Source organism: Alternaria viburni (genome assembly GCF_023758015.1).
Source record: "Alternaria viburni strain BMP 2772 chromosome Unknown scaffold_5, whole genome shotgun sequence".
Classification (NCBI taxonomy): Eukaryota; Fungi; Ascomycota; class Dothideomycetes; order Pleosporales; family Pleosporaceae; genus Alternaria; species Alternaria viburni.
This window is the reverse complement of record NW_026055774.1, coordinates 956,542-972,802: the sequence shown is the minus strand read 5'-3', so window position 1 is coordinate 972,802 and position 16,261 is coordinate 956,542. Positions and strand designations below refer to the sequence as shown.

The window sequence follows — 16,261 nt, the reverse complement described above, 5'->3', positions numbered from 1 at the left end:
GCTGCGCATGGGTATGATACTCGAACAATAATCGAATGCCTTCACCTACGATGTTGTCTGATGCCATAGGTAACGCGCGTGACTTCCCGACAACAAAACCATTGCAAAGAGGAGAGGAAGGATGATTGGAAGACCAAATGGGCGACAATGGAAACAAGCGGCGACGTTCGAAAGCAATGCAAGCATCAATAATAAAAGAGGGCAAGCCCAATGTGAGTTCCTACTTTTCCGATCTTACCTTGCGCGCAGGAGTTTGTGACTGTGGTAACGAATTCAAGCTTCGTTCGAACTTGACTGTCTTGTAACATGGGACGCGATTGTTGCGGAATGGAATGGACTAGGTTTCATTACGATCAACCTAGTTTCCATCCTTCCATCCACATCCGGGCATCAAGACATTTGGTCGAGTGCTCTTTGGAAGATGGATTTGCTGTAAACAGGAGAAGAATCCAGCTAGCTGGCCACGTTGGACAAAGACGCGTGGGGATCCGTACTCCGTCGCCACTCGTCGCGCAAGAGTGACCTCCGAGTGGCAGTTATTGTCGCGAGGCTGCTGCAACTTTATCGCTGTGCCGCATGCTGGATTACATTCCCATGAGCGGAGAAATGGCCGATGTTTTCTGCCTATTGGATGTTCCTGGAAACTCAATGCAGTCGCAAACGTACAGAGCCGTGGTTCGACTGGATCTCTACGGAAGACGGCCGATGCTAGCAGTGCCTACACAGTAAGTTTCCTCCGCTTCGATATGATGGGCCAACGCTAAACGTGGCTGCACCTCGTGTAGCCCTGTTCGGGCATTACCCAGCTTCTTGTGAAATCCAGATGCGTGCCGTCTTTTCCATCCTGCATCCTATCCTGCGGGCGTAGGAGTAGAACGCCAGAGAGCAAACTGTCGCCACGTTGTTGCTGTTACGTCGGACGTCGGAATCCGAGCTTACTGCGCGGCCTGATACGAGGTGCATACGATGCTGCTTACTTGCTTATGCTGTGCTTTGAGAATATTCGCAATGGTCATTGGCTTCGTAGGAAGCGAGGTTAGTAGCTTGGACGGGCGGTGTCGTAGCGTGTAGTGAGCTGTAAGGCCCAGATGTTTACACTCGCCTATGTATGCGGTGCTGCTCAGAGGAGGTAAGAAGCAATGTTCCGCTGGACCCTTTTAAGCCTGACGCTATTTACCCAAATTATCCGCACGCCTGGAGCAGTCTGCTCACCTGCATATGGTGCCCTTGCATTGCTGCCAGAAGGGATGGCACTGCAGACAGCGGCAATGTGCGGGACGAGAGTATTGCGACAGAAAACAACCTTGGAACGGTTTGAAATGGTCTATTAAAGAATACCGCAATCCAAGCCACACAAAACATGGATCGAGATAAAGTGGGTGTGCAACGTTGAACACTCCTCACCGCATCTGCCTTTAGCTAGCCACTGCTCACATAACGCACAGCGCAGTGCAGACCGCTCGTGCAAGCGAACGCATTCCTAGAAGGCCCAGAGGCAGCTGCTGATGAAATGGAGATGCAGCATGCTTAACCCCGAAATTGGGGCTGTGCTGCCGATCTTAACATGAAATTGACCGCGAGCTCCACGCCAGAGAATATCTCGCGACGTTGCGAACCCGCGCTTGAACGACGGTTCAGGCGCTCGCAGGACAGCGGTCGTTGGTATCGGTATGAAATGCGGGTGTGATGGGCCTGGATGGATCTATTGCGCATTTTCTGATTTTGAACCGAAGATCTCGAGAGGGTTCTCTCCGATGTGCTATCAGCCAGTTGTTTCGAAGAGGCTTGCTACACGCCAGCCCACCGTATACATGGCAAGCTAATGCAGCAGATCGAGCGCACCCGCGTCAACTTGACCTCAAGTAGAATCCCAGCACCGTGTAGGATACGGACAAGAAGGAACGAGCGCTTTGAGGAGGGGGTTTGGGAATGAGGACATCTGATTGGTCTGGCGGAGTATCGCCGAGACATGCATGCAAGCGAGTTCAACCGGCGACCGTGCATTAGGGCCCGCGGGGCGTCATACAGAAGCTCCATACCCAGGTGTTGTGTAATTTGGTAGTCATATTTGTACTCCTGGGGTTGAATCGCTCAGACCTTCCAAATTGAGGATAGAAAGATTGCCTGGTTCATGACACCAGGCAGCATTGTGAGCCGGGGCAGATTGGCGTGCGCGCCACGGCTACAGCGCGCATGCGAAACACCCGAATTGCTTCTCTGTGGAATGAAGTTGAACGTTCTGGAACTAGAAGTACTCAGTCTTAGGGCCACCTTGGTACATGCGGTGGCGTCTGCGTTTCATGTAGACTTGGTAAATGACGATAGAGCTGCCAAACGGCAAACAGGCAAGGAGATTGAAGGGCAATCTGACATGGGGCTGTCGGACGACGTATGCGCTCCACTTGCCGCATTGGAGTGGGGTGGGACATCGAACACCATGTTCGGTTCAACTCGCCTTGCCCAATGATGTCAATGGAAGGCATGCAGGATAGTTGAAGAGGCTGCGGAAGTTTGAGTAGTCAGTAAGCTACTGACTTGCGGGAACACAGCGCCGCTGTGAGACGAAGCGTGTTCAGGATACCGCAAAGGATACCGTAGCCGGCTCGGATGCAAGATCATGCAGCTAGGTACGCGCTGATCTCAAGCCGTGTGCACCCACTCAGGATTCCTATCCATGTAGTTATGGGTAGGCATAGAGCGGAATGTACGCAACGTCACTGTGACCTGAGTTTGACGCGCAGCGTTGTACTACGGGTAGGTGTAGCAATGTGGAGCCCGACACACTTCACAGCGATCTCAAAGTATTGGGTTGCTCCTCAAAGGATAAGGTGCACCTGGACTGGTCAGAAAAGGAGTTGGTCAACCGTGTGATGTGAGCACACGTAGCGGGGTACCATTACCATGGTCAAGCCACAGCCCTGCAGTACACGTCGTGAATTCCAATGATGTCAAACACCATTGGGCTCAGAGCGCGCGGAGCTCAGCTGGAAGGGAAGCAGACCTCATGCACCTGAATGTGGCCGCTGTACGCTTTTCGGCCTGCCTGTTGGCTCCCTTGTTGCACGGAAAGCCGTGTGGATGCACGGCAGACGGAGATATTTCATCTCAGATCTGAATCTGAAGCCTAGCAAGGACGCAGGGATCATCGGGCTTTGACTGGCTGATACTTTGACAGGCCGGCACTAGAGGCCCCGGCGATCTGGCAGTGGGCACTTGCGGCGGGGCAGGAGCGATAGAAGGAAGAACCAATGCCGTGTGACGTCGGCGGACGGCCGGAGCTTAGGACAATGCCATAGTGACAAATACTCGAAACACAAACAATAAGGGTCAATTTCCCATGTTGCCAATAGTGGCATCGACCTCTGGACAACGATGGAGCTGCACTGGCCGTGGTATTGACAGAGCACCGTCCCTTCCTCTGGCGCATGGCTTCCCGCTGGTACAAAAGCCGTAGTAAGGAGATGTCAGCAGAGGGATAAGTCGTGGCCCAGCGAGTCGGCGACATGTTTGTATCGAGAGATCGGCGCGCACGTCCTGGACGCGGCCAGCGAAGCCCTCAGGGCGCTTCAGGGCTCCGAGTTTGCGTGGGAGATGCGATCAGATCGGAGCTATTCCCGATATGGCCTTCGCGTATCTCAGGTTTTCTTTGCTTGAACAGGGCTTCCTTGTTCCTGAGCTCAAGCGATCGGCTGCCATGAGATGTGTGCAGCACTGTGAAACCAGCGGTTTTGACCTTGTCGCATGGCGGGAGATAGGGCTGTGTGAAGCTCAGTCTTGTTGTTTGGGGGGGTAGCCATGGCGTTGGGTAGTTGACGGTTATTCGTCGCGAAGTTTTCCGTTCGAGTGTAAGCGCAGGATTAGGCTCGCTCCAGCACCGTCTGGGCAGGAGACGGGAACAAGCCAACGGTAGCCCGACGGCTGCGTCTCCATAGCGCCGACCACCTAACGAGAGCATGTGCGTTCGCGTTTGGTTGAGCAGTATGCGGAAGCCGCTGCGCTGCCGCGATCGCGATTGATTTACGCACAATAGCCGGCGCACGTCTGGCTGAGCGTCCCCGGTTCAGCCAAAATAGCAGGCTGTTAGTAATTGGGAATTGGCAGCAGTAGTCAGGTACGCTGTAAACGTCGCCAACGTAAGAGCCATTGAGCCAGAACGACCACGTTAGTCAGCCCAGCGACAACGAGGCCTAATCCGGGGCAGCTAGAAACTGGCACAGCTGTGGTATGATGTTGATGCGATGCAGGTGGGCTCTTCCCCGTCGTCGACCACACACACGCGTCTCGTTTATCGGCGGGAAGTGCCACAGAGATGCTAGCGCCCTCGATCGCCAGTTGGCCAAGCCGCGGGCGTGGTGTTGTCCTGATGCTGGGCTGGCTTGCGGGTGCCGAGGGTAATATGCAGCTATTGAGCCTGGCACAGAGCTAAGCCGAACCTTCTCCCCTACTCCACACACGTCGCCGACTGGCCGTCAGAGCACGCCGGACATGCTGCCGCTGCGGCCCAGTGGTGCCATTGGCTGCATGTCGCTCGCAGGCGCTGCGGGGACTGCTGGGAACTGCTGGCTTCTGGCGTGCTACCCTGCCGCTGCCTGTGATTAATTGTGTGGTCAAATTCCAGAAGACCGCAATTGCTTCTTCCCTTGTGGCTATAACATATGCTAGGCAAGCCCTCGACGTAACGCACCCGTCCTGCTCCCAATCCGCTGCCTGCTGCTTCACCCCCCCAAGCCACGTCGCGACGATCGATCTCGTGTGCAAGCGTCGATGCACAAACGGTTTACCAGCATCGAAATACCCAGTCTTCGTCCGCTAGGCTCCGCCACTTGAGCATCCTGGCCTGCCCTCCCCCGGCCCGCAACAGAGATTTGTGCGCATTGCAGCCACTCACACGCCCCTCAGCCCTCGATCGCTGCCACCCCCAGCGCCAGTTCCCACTTGCACTCCCATCTTCTGCCGCTTTGGGACACGCGGCCAACTTTGGCCGTTGCTTCTGTGCCTCACGTCACTTGTCGCGTATCTGAATCTAGCTGGGTGCTGTCCGAACCCTGTCGTCGCGGTACGTGAGCGTCTTTCTAGCTCCGTTGTTTTTCGGCCCATCTTTAGGCCTGCTCCGCCCAGCACATCCGCACCCGCGTGGACAGTCGCCACTTTTCCCCTCTCCGTTTACATACTTTGCCCGCCCGCTCCTCGCACTTTCTCCTTCTTCCATTATTCTTCACAGTCGAAGTCGTTGCTAGACGTACCCCTCGAACTGTACCAATCAGCCTTCCGTTGTTGTGCTGACATCGCTATCTGTCAGCTACCCCACCCTCGCCCACACACACACTTCGCCACACCGCACGTTGACTCCCATCTGTTGCTTGGACCTCGCCATGCCTGCCGAACGTCGAACCTTCACCTCGGCCAGACCGGTCAAGACCGAGCGCACTCATGAAGAGAACCAGGAGCGGTTAGTCGTCTCTTCTTACTCCGCACGCAACCAATTCTGATGCCCAACAGTGCCTACATTGCTGCCTCGCGCCGCAGTGACCGCAGCCTGGAGGCTCGCATTGAATCTGCTCGTAGAGCTTCTGAGATTCACAAGAAGCGCACGGGCCGTGCTCTTCGCGTGACCGAGCAGGATGTTATCAATGAGGAGATGTACGAAGAGGAGGATGATGATCTGCCTACCCAGTACCAGCGCCTAAACGCTCATCTTCAAACCACTTCGGTCATGTTCAACAAGAAGCTTCATGACTACATTGCGACCCAGCATGGCGTCAGGAACATGTTCATGTCCCAGTACCAGAACCAAGGCGCGGCGTTCCAGCAGTATGGTCCGCAGTATCCGGCCAATGGCGCTCAATTTGCACAGCCGAACAACTGGCTGAACCCGTCAATGCTCCCGCCTCAGCAGTTCGCCCCCGCGTCTCCACAGGGTTTCCAGCAAGCGCAATCCTTCAGCCCGACCACCGCTCAGCCGCAACAGGGATACAGACAGTCACCTTACCAGATTCCTCAACGCACTCACTCTCACCAGCGCGCTCTTTCTATTCAACTGCCCCAGGGCGCATCGCACTTTGACCCATCAGCTCAGCCGGCGAGTGCAGGTCTCACGACGCCACAGACTGAGCTCAACCGAAGACTGTCTTTACCGCCGCAAGCTTTTCAACAGCAAAACCAGACAGTAGAGCGACAAACGCGTCCTTCGTTATCGCGTTCGCCTACTACCCATTCGCTCCAGCACCGTCAGTCATCTTCGCCACAGAGCGCTTCGCCCAACGCAGCTTCCGTGCATGAGGCCGCACCTGTGCAGAGTGATCCTAATTCGCCTTCCTCCTATTCTTACAGCCCTACGAACTACCCATACAGCTCGCAGGCGCTCAACACCAATCCTTTGACTCTGTCTATGCCACCCGAGTCTCAGCAGTTCCTTGGATCTGTCCTGGATCAGAACGACCCACGCACTGCAGTCTTCATGGCAGGCAGCGATAACCTTCCTCAGCCTTTTGCTCCGACCTACACCTACAACCCCAACAAGGTTGGTCGGACAGCTAACGCCAGTAGCATGTCTGAGCATGCTAGTGGCTCGGCTCAAACATTGTCATCTGGTCTAAACTTGAAGACTGAGCCTGTTTCTGGTACCACGTCGCCGTCGGTACCCAGTGCTATTTCTGATGGCTTTTATTCCAACGATTCGTTTTTGACGCCTGGTACTGGTGAATACAGTGCCTTTTTCGATTTCCCTGGCGGCGATTTCCAACAGTCGTTTGACGACCAATCCGCCAATGACCACGACAATGGTAACAGCCTCGTCAACTGGGATTAGGTATCATTTTCGCCATTTTTATCTTGTTTTTTTGTCTTTGTGGACCAAGGTCCTTTGTACGATCCTTCTAGGATCCTGTCCGTCTAAGCTCTTCGATACTTTGCTACGTCTTTGGGTAACGGTTCTGGTTTCACACGCACATGATACCTTTTGTACAGTGTCGTTTACGAGGTTACGACTGAAGGCGTTGCAAGGAGTCTTCCTGTCGGTGAAGAGAAGACCCACACATAGGATGCAACAACCATCCTTCTTCAGGCGCTTGAGGGTGTTGTTGCCCATATAGCGATCTCCTCTTCCAGTAATCCTTCGATTTGAAGTGTTCCTGTATAATATATAATTGTAACGGTCATTTTCCGTATGCAATAGTCCTTCCGATCTCCGGTAACCTCATGTGCAAGTGATGCTTATCACAACATCTATGCTGCCACTCGCGGCCCAAACTGCTATTACGAGAGCCCAATGGTGTCCTGGCTCGCGGACCGTTGCTTGATCAGGTCTTCAGGGTTCAGTACCCCGAACTGGGGATGATACACAACCAGGGAGGGTTAGGCCTTCCAACTTGTACTTCCTACTCGGTAGTAAGCGGCTGGGCCCGTCGTAGGGAGCGTAGCATGCACTAGTTCCGGAGTGCGGTTGCGCGCACCTCTTCTGCTACGTAACAAATCACCTTCTTGTGAGCGATGAGTTCACATGGGTGCGTCTAGACTTATCAAACTCATCCGTGGATGATGGAGGTGGCCCTGCTGGGCTGGCTCACGTGATGCTACTGCAGCCGCGCTAGCGTCGTGAACAGTACCAATGGACACTGCCGTCCTCCGATCTTCCAACAGATCCATACCGCTTCCACGGCATACCCAGCCTAGCTGGTCTGCACCGCTGTCTATGTTCGGTTCCTGTTTCCTCTGCATCGAGATCCCTGTGCCGTCGGGACGTTCTAACGGCTTTCTGCATCAGTCGCGTCGTCCTACTGCGGTTGCTTGTGAAACGCAGCACCCTGAGCGTGAGTCTGGTTCCTGCATCTGTGCATCTAGCTAGTGATAGAACCCTCCATCTGCCGGCCATACGAATAACATAGTCCGATCCCTGATGTCGAGTCATCCATGGTCCATTTGTCGCGTTCCCCGAGCAGGCTCTTGTATTGTACCCTGGTACATGCGGCTGGCTGGACCCAAAAACGTCAGGGACTGTGCCCAGAATCGAGGCCGGTATCGCAGTCCGATCGCGTCCGACATTTTGGAGAGACAGTAGGATTCGCATATGGCTCATGCATCGAGCCAGATGAAGATGGCTAAAGACCGATTGTTCAGACATGTTGCCGACCGCACATAGCCCCGGAGGTCATGCATCCCTCCAAAAGTGCACGCAACCTTATGATTGGCAAACGACATCATAAGGAATTACTAAGGCGGTGTGGCACTGCAAACCTTTGTATTACCTATTGGATGCCTGGGAATACGAGGTCGGTCGAGCGTTGCGACACTGGGTACGCTTCTTCAGTGTCGAGTTACTCGAGTCCATTGGCTCGCAACAACACCATGCCTAGAGAAGTGACTGTATCAATTCATTCAGTCTCAACAACAGTGCGCTGGGTCACTTCGTCATTCGCGAATTTCTTCCTTCGCCTTCTGTACTACCAGCGGTGATCGCTGCGCTGCAGTGTCATGTTGCTATCCGTCCGTCGTTTACCCTCCCGTGATTCCTTTCTTGGGTTAGACTCAAGATATTAGCGGATTGTTGCACTGGCAATTTAAATGCATACACCAGCTACCTCGTATGCGGGCTGCTATGCATCGACTGAAGCCATTATGGCCTATCGAAGCGGTGCATGCCTTTCTCAGAGGCAGCCGCTACTCCAAACTCTCGCAGTCAAGAGACGGAGCCCAACACGTTCAGCATCAAGCGCATAGAAGTCATGATTTTCAAACTAGCCGTCTTCATCGTAGACGTTGTCATCATTCAAAGAATCGGATACCATCGATACAAGCATGATGCCGTGCTGCATGCCCATAGTGGAGCTAACCGAGTATTTCACTGCGGCCGTACGGCTGTAGCAGTATCGTGTCATGATATTGTCGCGGTGGAACGTAGATCATCACATATAAGGTCATTGTCTCCAGTCAATCGAGGCTCAAGCCGTCCAGCTGTAGTTGTCTGTTCGACACATCCTCTCATTACTTCCCCTCAACACTCGTTTCTTTCTTCATCTCTTGGAACAGGTGTGTCTTGCGACTCACATAACAACCATGAAGCTCAGTACCTTCACTCCGTTCGCGGCTTTCCTATCGCTCACTGCAGCTGAGCGGATGCCATGTAAGTCTCCCCATCGTATCTGCTGTTGGATGTACACACTTCTTCCGTCAACGTACCAATCGTCACGCTCTCTGAAATCTAAGCACGTGAGTTAATATTCTGAATTAGTGAACTTCCCACAGCATGTACGGCCTCGGCAGTATGCACCACCACCACCATACTCTCCTCCTTACCCAAGTTTAAGCAGCACCGGCGGAAGTGCGTCGTCCACCTTCTCCAGCGGCACCGGCGTCTCGCTGTCTACTTGGACGCCTCCAGTTCCAACGTCTTCGTCAACTGCAAACTCTACATCGCCAGGTCCCTCTACAGTCGTCTACACTAGTGTCGTTGTTATCACGTCGGTTATTGTTCCCTCGACATCGTGAGTTGTGATCAGTCCTGAATATAATTGCTCGCTTAACTAATCCATTGCTCAGTGAAACTTTCTCTGGAGATACGTCGACCGAAGCTACAGCGAGCAGCTGGGGCAGCAGCTCTTCTTCCATGAGCATCCCTCTTTCGACTGGACCTCAGTCATCCGGAACAGGATACTACCCAACTTTGCCGCCACATGATTCTTCCGCACCTTATGGCAACAGTACTGGTACAGCTTCATCAACTTGGGGTACTGGTACCGCGCCAGGATCTTCAATGCCATCTTTGACCTCCACTGCTAGTACCAACTCCACTGGATCCAGAAGCTCATACATTCCACGCCCGTCGACAACTACAGAAAGCCCGAGCACCAATGTAACTGTCATTACGTCCGTCATCACCTCCACCATTGCCATTACCACATCCGTTCCATACCCTTCCAATGGTACTATCACGGAGACAAACACTGGGCCCACGGCAACATCCAGTGGAAACGGAACTCTTTCTCAGACTCCGTCGTCGTCTGGCTACTACGGTCCACCTGGTAACGCCACCAGCAGCGGTAGTCCCTCTGAAACCGATACTGTGTCTTCATCGTCGATCGACATCTCCACAATCTCCTGGATCACCTATACTTCCGAAGTTTCTTATAGCGAGTCGGAGACTCCGACGCCAACCACTGACTATTACACGTCATCGTCAACCTCGACTTCAACGTGGTCTAGGAAGTCCAGAGTTTCCCGGAGTCGTTCTTCCACACGTACCTGGTCTAGAACACTCACCATGTCCAGATCCTCGACCACGGACGGCTCCTCATATACGCCCACTAGTTCGGAAGAGTCGTCGTCAGCTACTGAGACTGAAACCTCTTCAGATTCTTCTTCGTTGGCCTCATACACACCTTCGTACACGGCATCTTCTACATATGATACCAGCAGTGTGCCTAGTGCTTCAGAGACTGATTCTGCAACATCTTCGTTGCCGTACTCGTTCAGCATTTCGTTCAGCTCGATCGAGACGACCTCAGACTCTTCCACACCCACGTCGTCTGGAGTCATAACTTTGCCTACGCCCTCGCCAACCACGGAGAGCTATTCGTACTGGTCTTCCTCATTCAGCGAATCATCCACGGACTCTGAGCTTGTTTCGTACACTGAGTCGGTAACTTCAGGCACTAGCAGCTTCGTCTTGCCTTCCGAGACGCCATCGGAGTCGTTGACCAGTGATTCTGGTACTATCGAGACGCCCGTCCCGACAGTAACACCCTCTGACACATCCTCTTCCGACTCTCCTGTCACGTCTGTCAGCTCGACCAGCTCTGAGACCCCCGAAGTATCTAGCTCGTCCATGTACAGTGAGACGGAGTACACCACCTTCCCCTCTTCCTCCACCGCCCCAGCCTCTTCCAGCAGCGAGTTCAGCTCTGAGGTCGAGACTTCTTCTACACTCTCAGCCTCCGAGAGTTCTCTAAGCTCAACCTACACCGACGCCACCGCTACTTCCTTCCCGGTCGAGTCCTCGACCGCTTACCCCAGCAGCTCCACGTCGGGTTATTCCTACTGGACCCCTCCGGTCAGCTCGGTAACCAACACGGATGCTACCGCCTCCTCCTGGCCTGTGGATTCTAGTACCTACCTTACGAGCGCGACGAGCAGTCTCACACTAACGACCTTTGAGACGAGTGCCAGCTCCACCAAGAGTGGGTACGCGATGCCACCTGAGGTGACGTACGAGGCGCAGAACGACAAAGTGAAGCGAGGCATGGTGAGTTCCCCTCTTACTATATGATGTCCAAAAGGATGAGTACTAACTATCTTGGTAGATGGGCATGTGGTTCATGTAATCTATCCTGCACGACACTCACGCGGTTGGGCGATGTAAGCCCGTTGTGAGGCCGATTGGTGAAGCTACGACATGTCATTGCGTCTTTACCAAACAAACCACATCCACATTCTCTACTGTCCTTTACTGGTGTAGACATACCTTTTCCTCTTTGTTAATTCTCTTCACTTCTCTCCCTCACCACCCTCCCGCTGTGTCAATGATGTCTGGGCTGGGTATTTAATCGTCATGGCTGCAAGATCTTGGGTCATAGTTCAATACAACATGTGTTTCTTTAGACGTACCTCGTCTCCAAATGACGTGATGAATATCTGACATCGGCGATCATGATGTATTGTGATACAAATCGAATGAGCCTCCAGAATACTGCGCAATGACTTCGATATATCCCGTGCCTCCAAGAGCTCAACGGGCGAGCTTTGCCTCCGACGCACCATATTGCTAACCTCGTACCGAAGATGAGCACCCAGTGTTGTATAAAGTCTTGCTACGAGTTGTATCTTGAATATGCGCTGAGGCCGTCAAGGCGGTGGTACATGGGCCGTGGCATGTTGTGTGTAGACGAGAGTCGTTATCGAAAAGCAATCGAGCCGAAAGATGAGGAAGGCAGCGGAATGGTGAAGCGCGGTACAGGTATCGAGACCAACGTTGGCGAGGACAGTCCTTCACCCAGTAGCGTCAGCAACGTAACCTCAACTGAACAAACATATCGTAGCACCATCCATGAGAGCCATATTGTCGTCATTGAAACATTATTTCATTCATTCTGCCGTGACGATTAGGCGTCTTCTTACTCGGTGCAGCTATAGCAACGAAGCATGCCTCCTCGATGTCATTATGTGTCGTCCCTGATGTCCGTCGACGTCTTTACATCTTGCTCTTAGCCTCGCCCTTGAGCTCTTGGGTCTTGCCCTTGGCCTCACCCTTAAGCTCTTGAGCCTTGCCCTTAGCCTCGCCGGCCATCTCCTTTGCCTGGCCCTTGGCCTCGCCGGCGGTGTCGGGGGTGGCTTCCTTAACGGCGCCAGCGACTTCCTCTGTTCAAAAGGTGTTAGCGTTTGTTGCTTCATAGTGCTATCTAGGTAGTGTAGCTGGAGTGCGCACTGTACGATGTCGTCATATTCTCGGCTGTTGAGAACAGAGAGCATCAGGCAGTGTAACGCAGGTAGGATGTGTTGGGGATGGAGTGTGTACGTACCTCCCTTCTCAATGCCCTTTACAGCGGCACCTGAGATTGTCCTGTCGACAGCCTTGGCAGCATCCTTGATAGCTTCTACGGGGCTCTTGCGCGCGACGGGTGTGGTGCTGAAGAGGCGGGCCTGGCGGGCAATCTGTTGGCGGAACATGTTGATGGTGTTGTGTGTGGTGTTGGTGTTTCGAGGTGAAGTTGTTGGTAGGGGTGAGAGAGGTGGCAATTGAGTTGTTCGATGGTTTGTTAGATGAGGTTCCTTTGAGTGTGTGCGGAAGACAGCTTTAAAGGATGTGTGGACGTGGACTGAGCTGCTGTGCTATGACGTAGTTATGATCAGCCAATCGCGGATGTGGGTCCGCGTATTGCCATGCATGCGCGAGGAACGTCGCGTTTACGGAATTCGCATGCCGGGGTATCACAAATTTTTACATGTGCATTATGTTCTTGTGCGCGATGTTGATTCATTACGATTACTTTTGCTGTACTGATTAGTATAAAACTGCATGAGCTCAGGCTTAGTACAGCGCCTTCTGCCACCATGCACACCTAGCGTTCGCGTTGCTGTCGCGTACATCCTCGATGCCCGTAACGTTAAGCTCCAATACGGTCGCATCCGGACCGTACATGTTGAACTGCTTCACGCCTGTAGCATCTGGCACACCATTCTCAGCGAAGCTGGTGATGAACTCCTGCAGAGCGATGGCAATGGTGGTGTTGGCAACACCTTGGAGCCCGGTGGAACCTGCACCGCCCTCAAAGTACGTGTACGGGATATCCTGACCATGAATAGCCGGGGGAACTGCGAAGAGATAGGAGTATGTCTTGTTTCCGTAAGCCCTGGAGAGGTAGTTGGTGTTGCACGTGAAGACTCCTTCGCTGACAATGAGGCTACCGCGCTCGAAGTTGTTGGTGTATGGTAGAGACCCGTCGAACACCGGGGGGTAGAGAGTCTTGGTAACATAATCGAGGGAAGACTTTGGAGCGTTGGCGAATGCGGACGAGATTTGGTCTTCCAATGCAGCCTCGTTTGGAATGAAGAAGGGCGTGAAGAGGGCTCCTTCGTTCGCATTGTGGCCGACCATTACGCGCACGTCCTTGTCAAATCGACCTTGTGCCAAAAGCTGAGCTGGCTGAAGAGGAGCGAAAAGACCATCCACGACCGGCCCGTAAGTGAATGTACCGTATGGGGAATCATAGGTGATCTGCTGAGCATTCGCAAGCATTACCTCTTCAGATGAAAGAGCCCGCAACTCTGCGAGGGAAGTGGTGTTGGTAAGAGTGAGGAACCTCTGGTAGACATCTTCCTGAGTGACAACAGAAGTTGTAGGTTGCCATCCAGGGCTCTGGGGTACGGCTTGCTGGAAAGGAGCAGATCCATTAGCACCACCGTATGCAGTAATCTGATGCATGATCGAGCCACCTCCAGCGCTCTCACCAAATACAGTGACCTGTAGACACAAATCAGCACAAATCATAGATGCATGGACCAGTTCTGACTTACTCGGTTCTTATCACCTCCAAAGAGATGAATGTTCTCCTGGACCCACTCAAGCGCAAATCGCTGATCGTACAAACCTAGGTTGGATACACCTCCTTCTGCTTGGTATGAAGGGCCACCCGTCCAGCCCAAAGCACCAAGGCGATAATTCATCGCAACGTAGATAACATCGCCATTGGACGAGTTGCCGGAGGCCGCGAGCAGACCCGCAGGGTTGTTGTTTTTCTCGCCTCCTGTGTAGCCGCCTCCGTAGATCCATACGAGAACAGGAGCCCCGTAGCCTTGCCCAGCTTTGCTAAGCACATCCTCGGGAACAAAAACATCCAAAAATAAGCAATCTTCAGACTCGCGGGGATCCGGCTGTGGGACCGGACTGGTAGCATTTGCTGGCATCACTGAATAAGTTGTATTCGAAGCAGGAAGGCCGAGCGCATATCTGGCCAACGACTGTGCTGCGGCTGCAGACCAAGCGGGATTTGCCTGAGGGCATATTCTGTAGATGTTAGTATGATTGTATGAACTTCGGTTTCCTGTGGCACTTACCTCGATGTCTCGCCGGTGTTGATAGATGACCTGTTTTCTGCTGGAGCCTGAGGTGGTGCAAACCTCAAGTCACCGACAGGCGGTGCAGCATACCGTATGTTGGAAAAGTTGTAGAAGTTGCCGGTGTCCTAATTGGGTCAATCAACAAAGTGACATCAAGGATTTGATGATGGTATACGAACATTGAACCCTGAAGCCTGGTAAATCTCGTAGCCCAGGTCGACTACAGGTAATGAGGAGTTCTGTGCATATGCAGCACCTATCAAGGCTGCTGCAGCAGCAAGTTGCAACATATCGGCGAACGGGATGAAAGTATGAATAGAGAAGTAACGACGAGGGCTACCCAGGTGTATATTCCAATTGCTCGGGACTCACGACGGTAGAGGAGACACAGCCGCGTACAAACGTGCAAGGAAGGCCCATCCATCGGGCACGGGTAGAGCATCCATATATACTCCTGTCATTTGCCCTAGTCCAGCCCGGCCAGCATCTCGTAATGCTGTCGCGATCACGCATAAGCCGCAGACACGTCCCGCCTCAGCCTAACGCAAACGTCTCCACGTACACCGCGTAGTAATCGTCAACGGAGTCAAGCTCGCCTGCCGTGCCGGTGGCTTCGCCAGGCAATACACAAGTGCGTCATCGCGGTGGAACATTCGGCGACTAGCGGTGTCACTGATTCGCTCGCTGAGGCCTGGCGCGAGATACGGTCGATACGTGGCTAGCTGTGGCACAGCTGCTAGAACTCATCCACATGCCTGAGGCTCTGATAATCTCGTGGATTTTGTATGTGCACAGTTGTAGACATTTTTGACTTCTGACAGGTAGAATTAAACTTTTTGAAACGTCGTTCGGTGTCCCGGTGAGATGGGAGCGGGAATGTCATCTCGGCTGTAACTGGCAAGACGGTCCGACGAGGATATTCCCCGCAAAAAGGAAGCAATGCTGGCAGGGTATCTTGCCGAGGCATCTCGACTGGCTATGCGATGCCTTCCGATGGCCTGGTAAGGCTGATGTGAAAGAATGCGCGCAGTCCGCGGGGTACGTACCATAATGGCGTACGGACGAAATTCTGGCCGTCGTAGGTTCTCTAACCACAATAGAGACCCATCAAGTATCCACCGTATCGCTTCGTCGCTAGGGGTACCATTGTTTTGTTCACGATCCAACGTGATCGCATGCAGAGGTAGTCGCGATTCGTACGTGTACCCTAGATGTAGGGGTTCAGCCTTCCTCGAGTCCACCTAGCGCCACGGGATACCCATGCAGCCATGGGTGCATCAAATACTGGTGTAGGTGAGCTGTTGTTCGATATAGCCTGCCAATAAGCGCAGCACCGAGACGACAACAGTTTTTGTCACGGCCATTCGTAGATACTAGTGCATAAAATTAGGAAGGTGAGCTGAGATGACGCCCAGCGCTCGAGATGTGAGCAGGTGGTGGTCAGTGCACCGGCGGCCCTAGGGCTCTGGTGCTGGCTTGCGCTCAGCTAGCACCCAGGCTATCTTCAGTTCCTTATTACTCACACGACAGCCTCCCCAGGTATATAGCCGTTGGCCTTGAGCTGCTGATGATGTCTCAAAAGTGGACGGTATCGCTGATGAGGTCCTGGTCGACTGACGTCCGTTTCATGCAACGACCACGCGGTCGAAGAGCCCAGAATCGTATTCTAGGTACTGCTACACTGTCAGAATCTGGGTAGCCAAGCCTTTCGAAT

The 16,261-nt window shown here is 53.3% G+C and overlaps 6 protein-coding genes across 6 annotated transcripts; 1 reads left to right on the top strand and 5 right to left on the bottom strand.

The window, feature by feature from the left end:
- Positions 1 to 5,372: 5,372 nt before the first annotated feature.
- J4E79_003205 (uncharacterized protein) lies at positions 5,373 to 6,808 on the top strand (the record flags this gene model as incomplete). The annotated part of the gene is made up of 2 exons (XM_049352100.1): positions 5,373 to 5,449; positions 5,500 to 6,808. 2 exons carry the CDS (start codon positions 5,373 to 5,375, stop codon positions 6,806 to 6,808), a joined length of 1,386 nt encoding a protein of 461 aa, XP_049213571.1.
- A 2,479-nt stretch (positions 6,809 to 9,287) lies between these two features.
- J4E79_003204 (uncharacterized protein) lies at positions 9,288 to 9,755 on the bottom strand (the record flags this gene model as incomplete). Its single annotated transcript, XM_049352099.1, has 2 exons — positions 9,288 to 9,421; positions 9,653 to 9,755. 2 exons carry the CDS (start codon positions 9,753 to 9,755, stop codon positions 9,288 to 9,290), a joined length of 237 nt encoding a protein of 78 aa, XP_049213570.1.
- A 403-nt stretch (positions 9,756 to 10,158) lies between these two features.
- On the bottom strand, positions 10,159 to 10,530 carry J4E79_003203 (uncharacterized protein; the record flags this gene model as incomplete). Its single annotated transcript, XM_049352098.1, is given in 2 exon segments — positions 10,159 to 10,236; positions 10,255 to 10,530. 2 exon segments carry the CDS (start codon positions 10,528 to 10,530, stop codon positions 10,159 to 10,161), a joined length of 354 nt encoding a protein of 117 aa, XP_049213569.1.
- Positions 10,531 to 10,563: 33 nt separating this feature from the next.
- Positions 10,564 to 11,235, bottom strand: J4E79_003202 (uncharacterized protein; the record flags this gene model as incomplete). The annotated part of the gene is made up of 3 exons (XM_049352097.1): positions 10,564 to 10,950; positions 11,003 to 11,087; positions 11,108 to 11,235. 3 exons carry the CDS (start codon positions 11,233 to 11,235, stop codon positions 10,564 to 10,566), a joined length of 600 nt encoding a protein of 199 aa, XP_049213568.1.
- A 946-nt stretch (positions 11,236 to 12,181) lies between these two features.
- J4E79_003201 (uncharacterized protein) lies at positions 12,182 to 12,657 on the bottom strand (the record flags this gene model as incomplete). Its single annotated transcript, XM_049352096.1, has 2 exons — positions 12,182 to 12,348; positions 12,510 to 12,657. 2 exons carry the CDS (start codon positions 12,655 to 12,657, stop codon positions 12,182 to 12,184), a joined length of 315 nt encoding a protein of 104 aa, XP_049213567.1.
- A 361-nt stretch (positions 12,658 to 13,018) lies between these two features.
- J4E79_003200 (uncharacterized protein) lies at positions 13,019 to 14,837 on the bottom strand (the record flags this gene model as incomplete). The annotated part of the gene is made up of 4 exons (XM_049352095.1): positions 13,019 to 13,951; positions 14,005 to 14,494; positions 14,545 to 14,672; positions 14,727 to 14,837. The coding sequence occupies 4 exons, from the start codon at positions 14,835 to 14,837 to the stop codon at positions 13,019 to 13,021; spliced, it is 1,662 nt and encodes a 553-aa protein (XP_049213566.1).
- Positions 14,838 to 16,261: the final 1,424 nt, after the last annotated feature.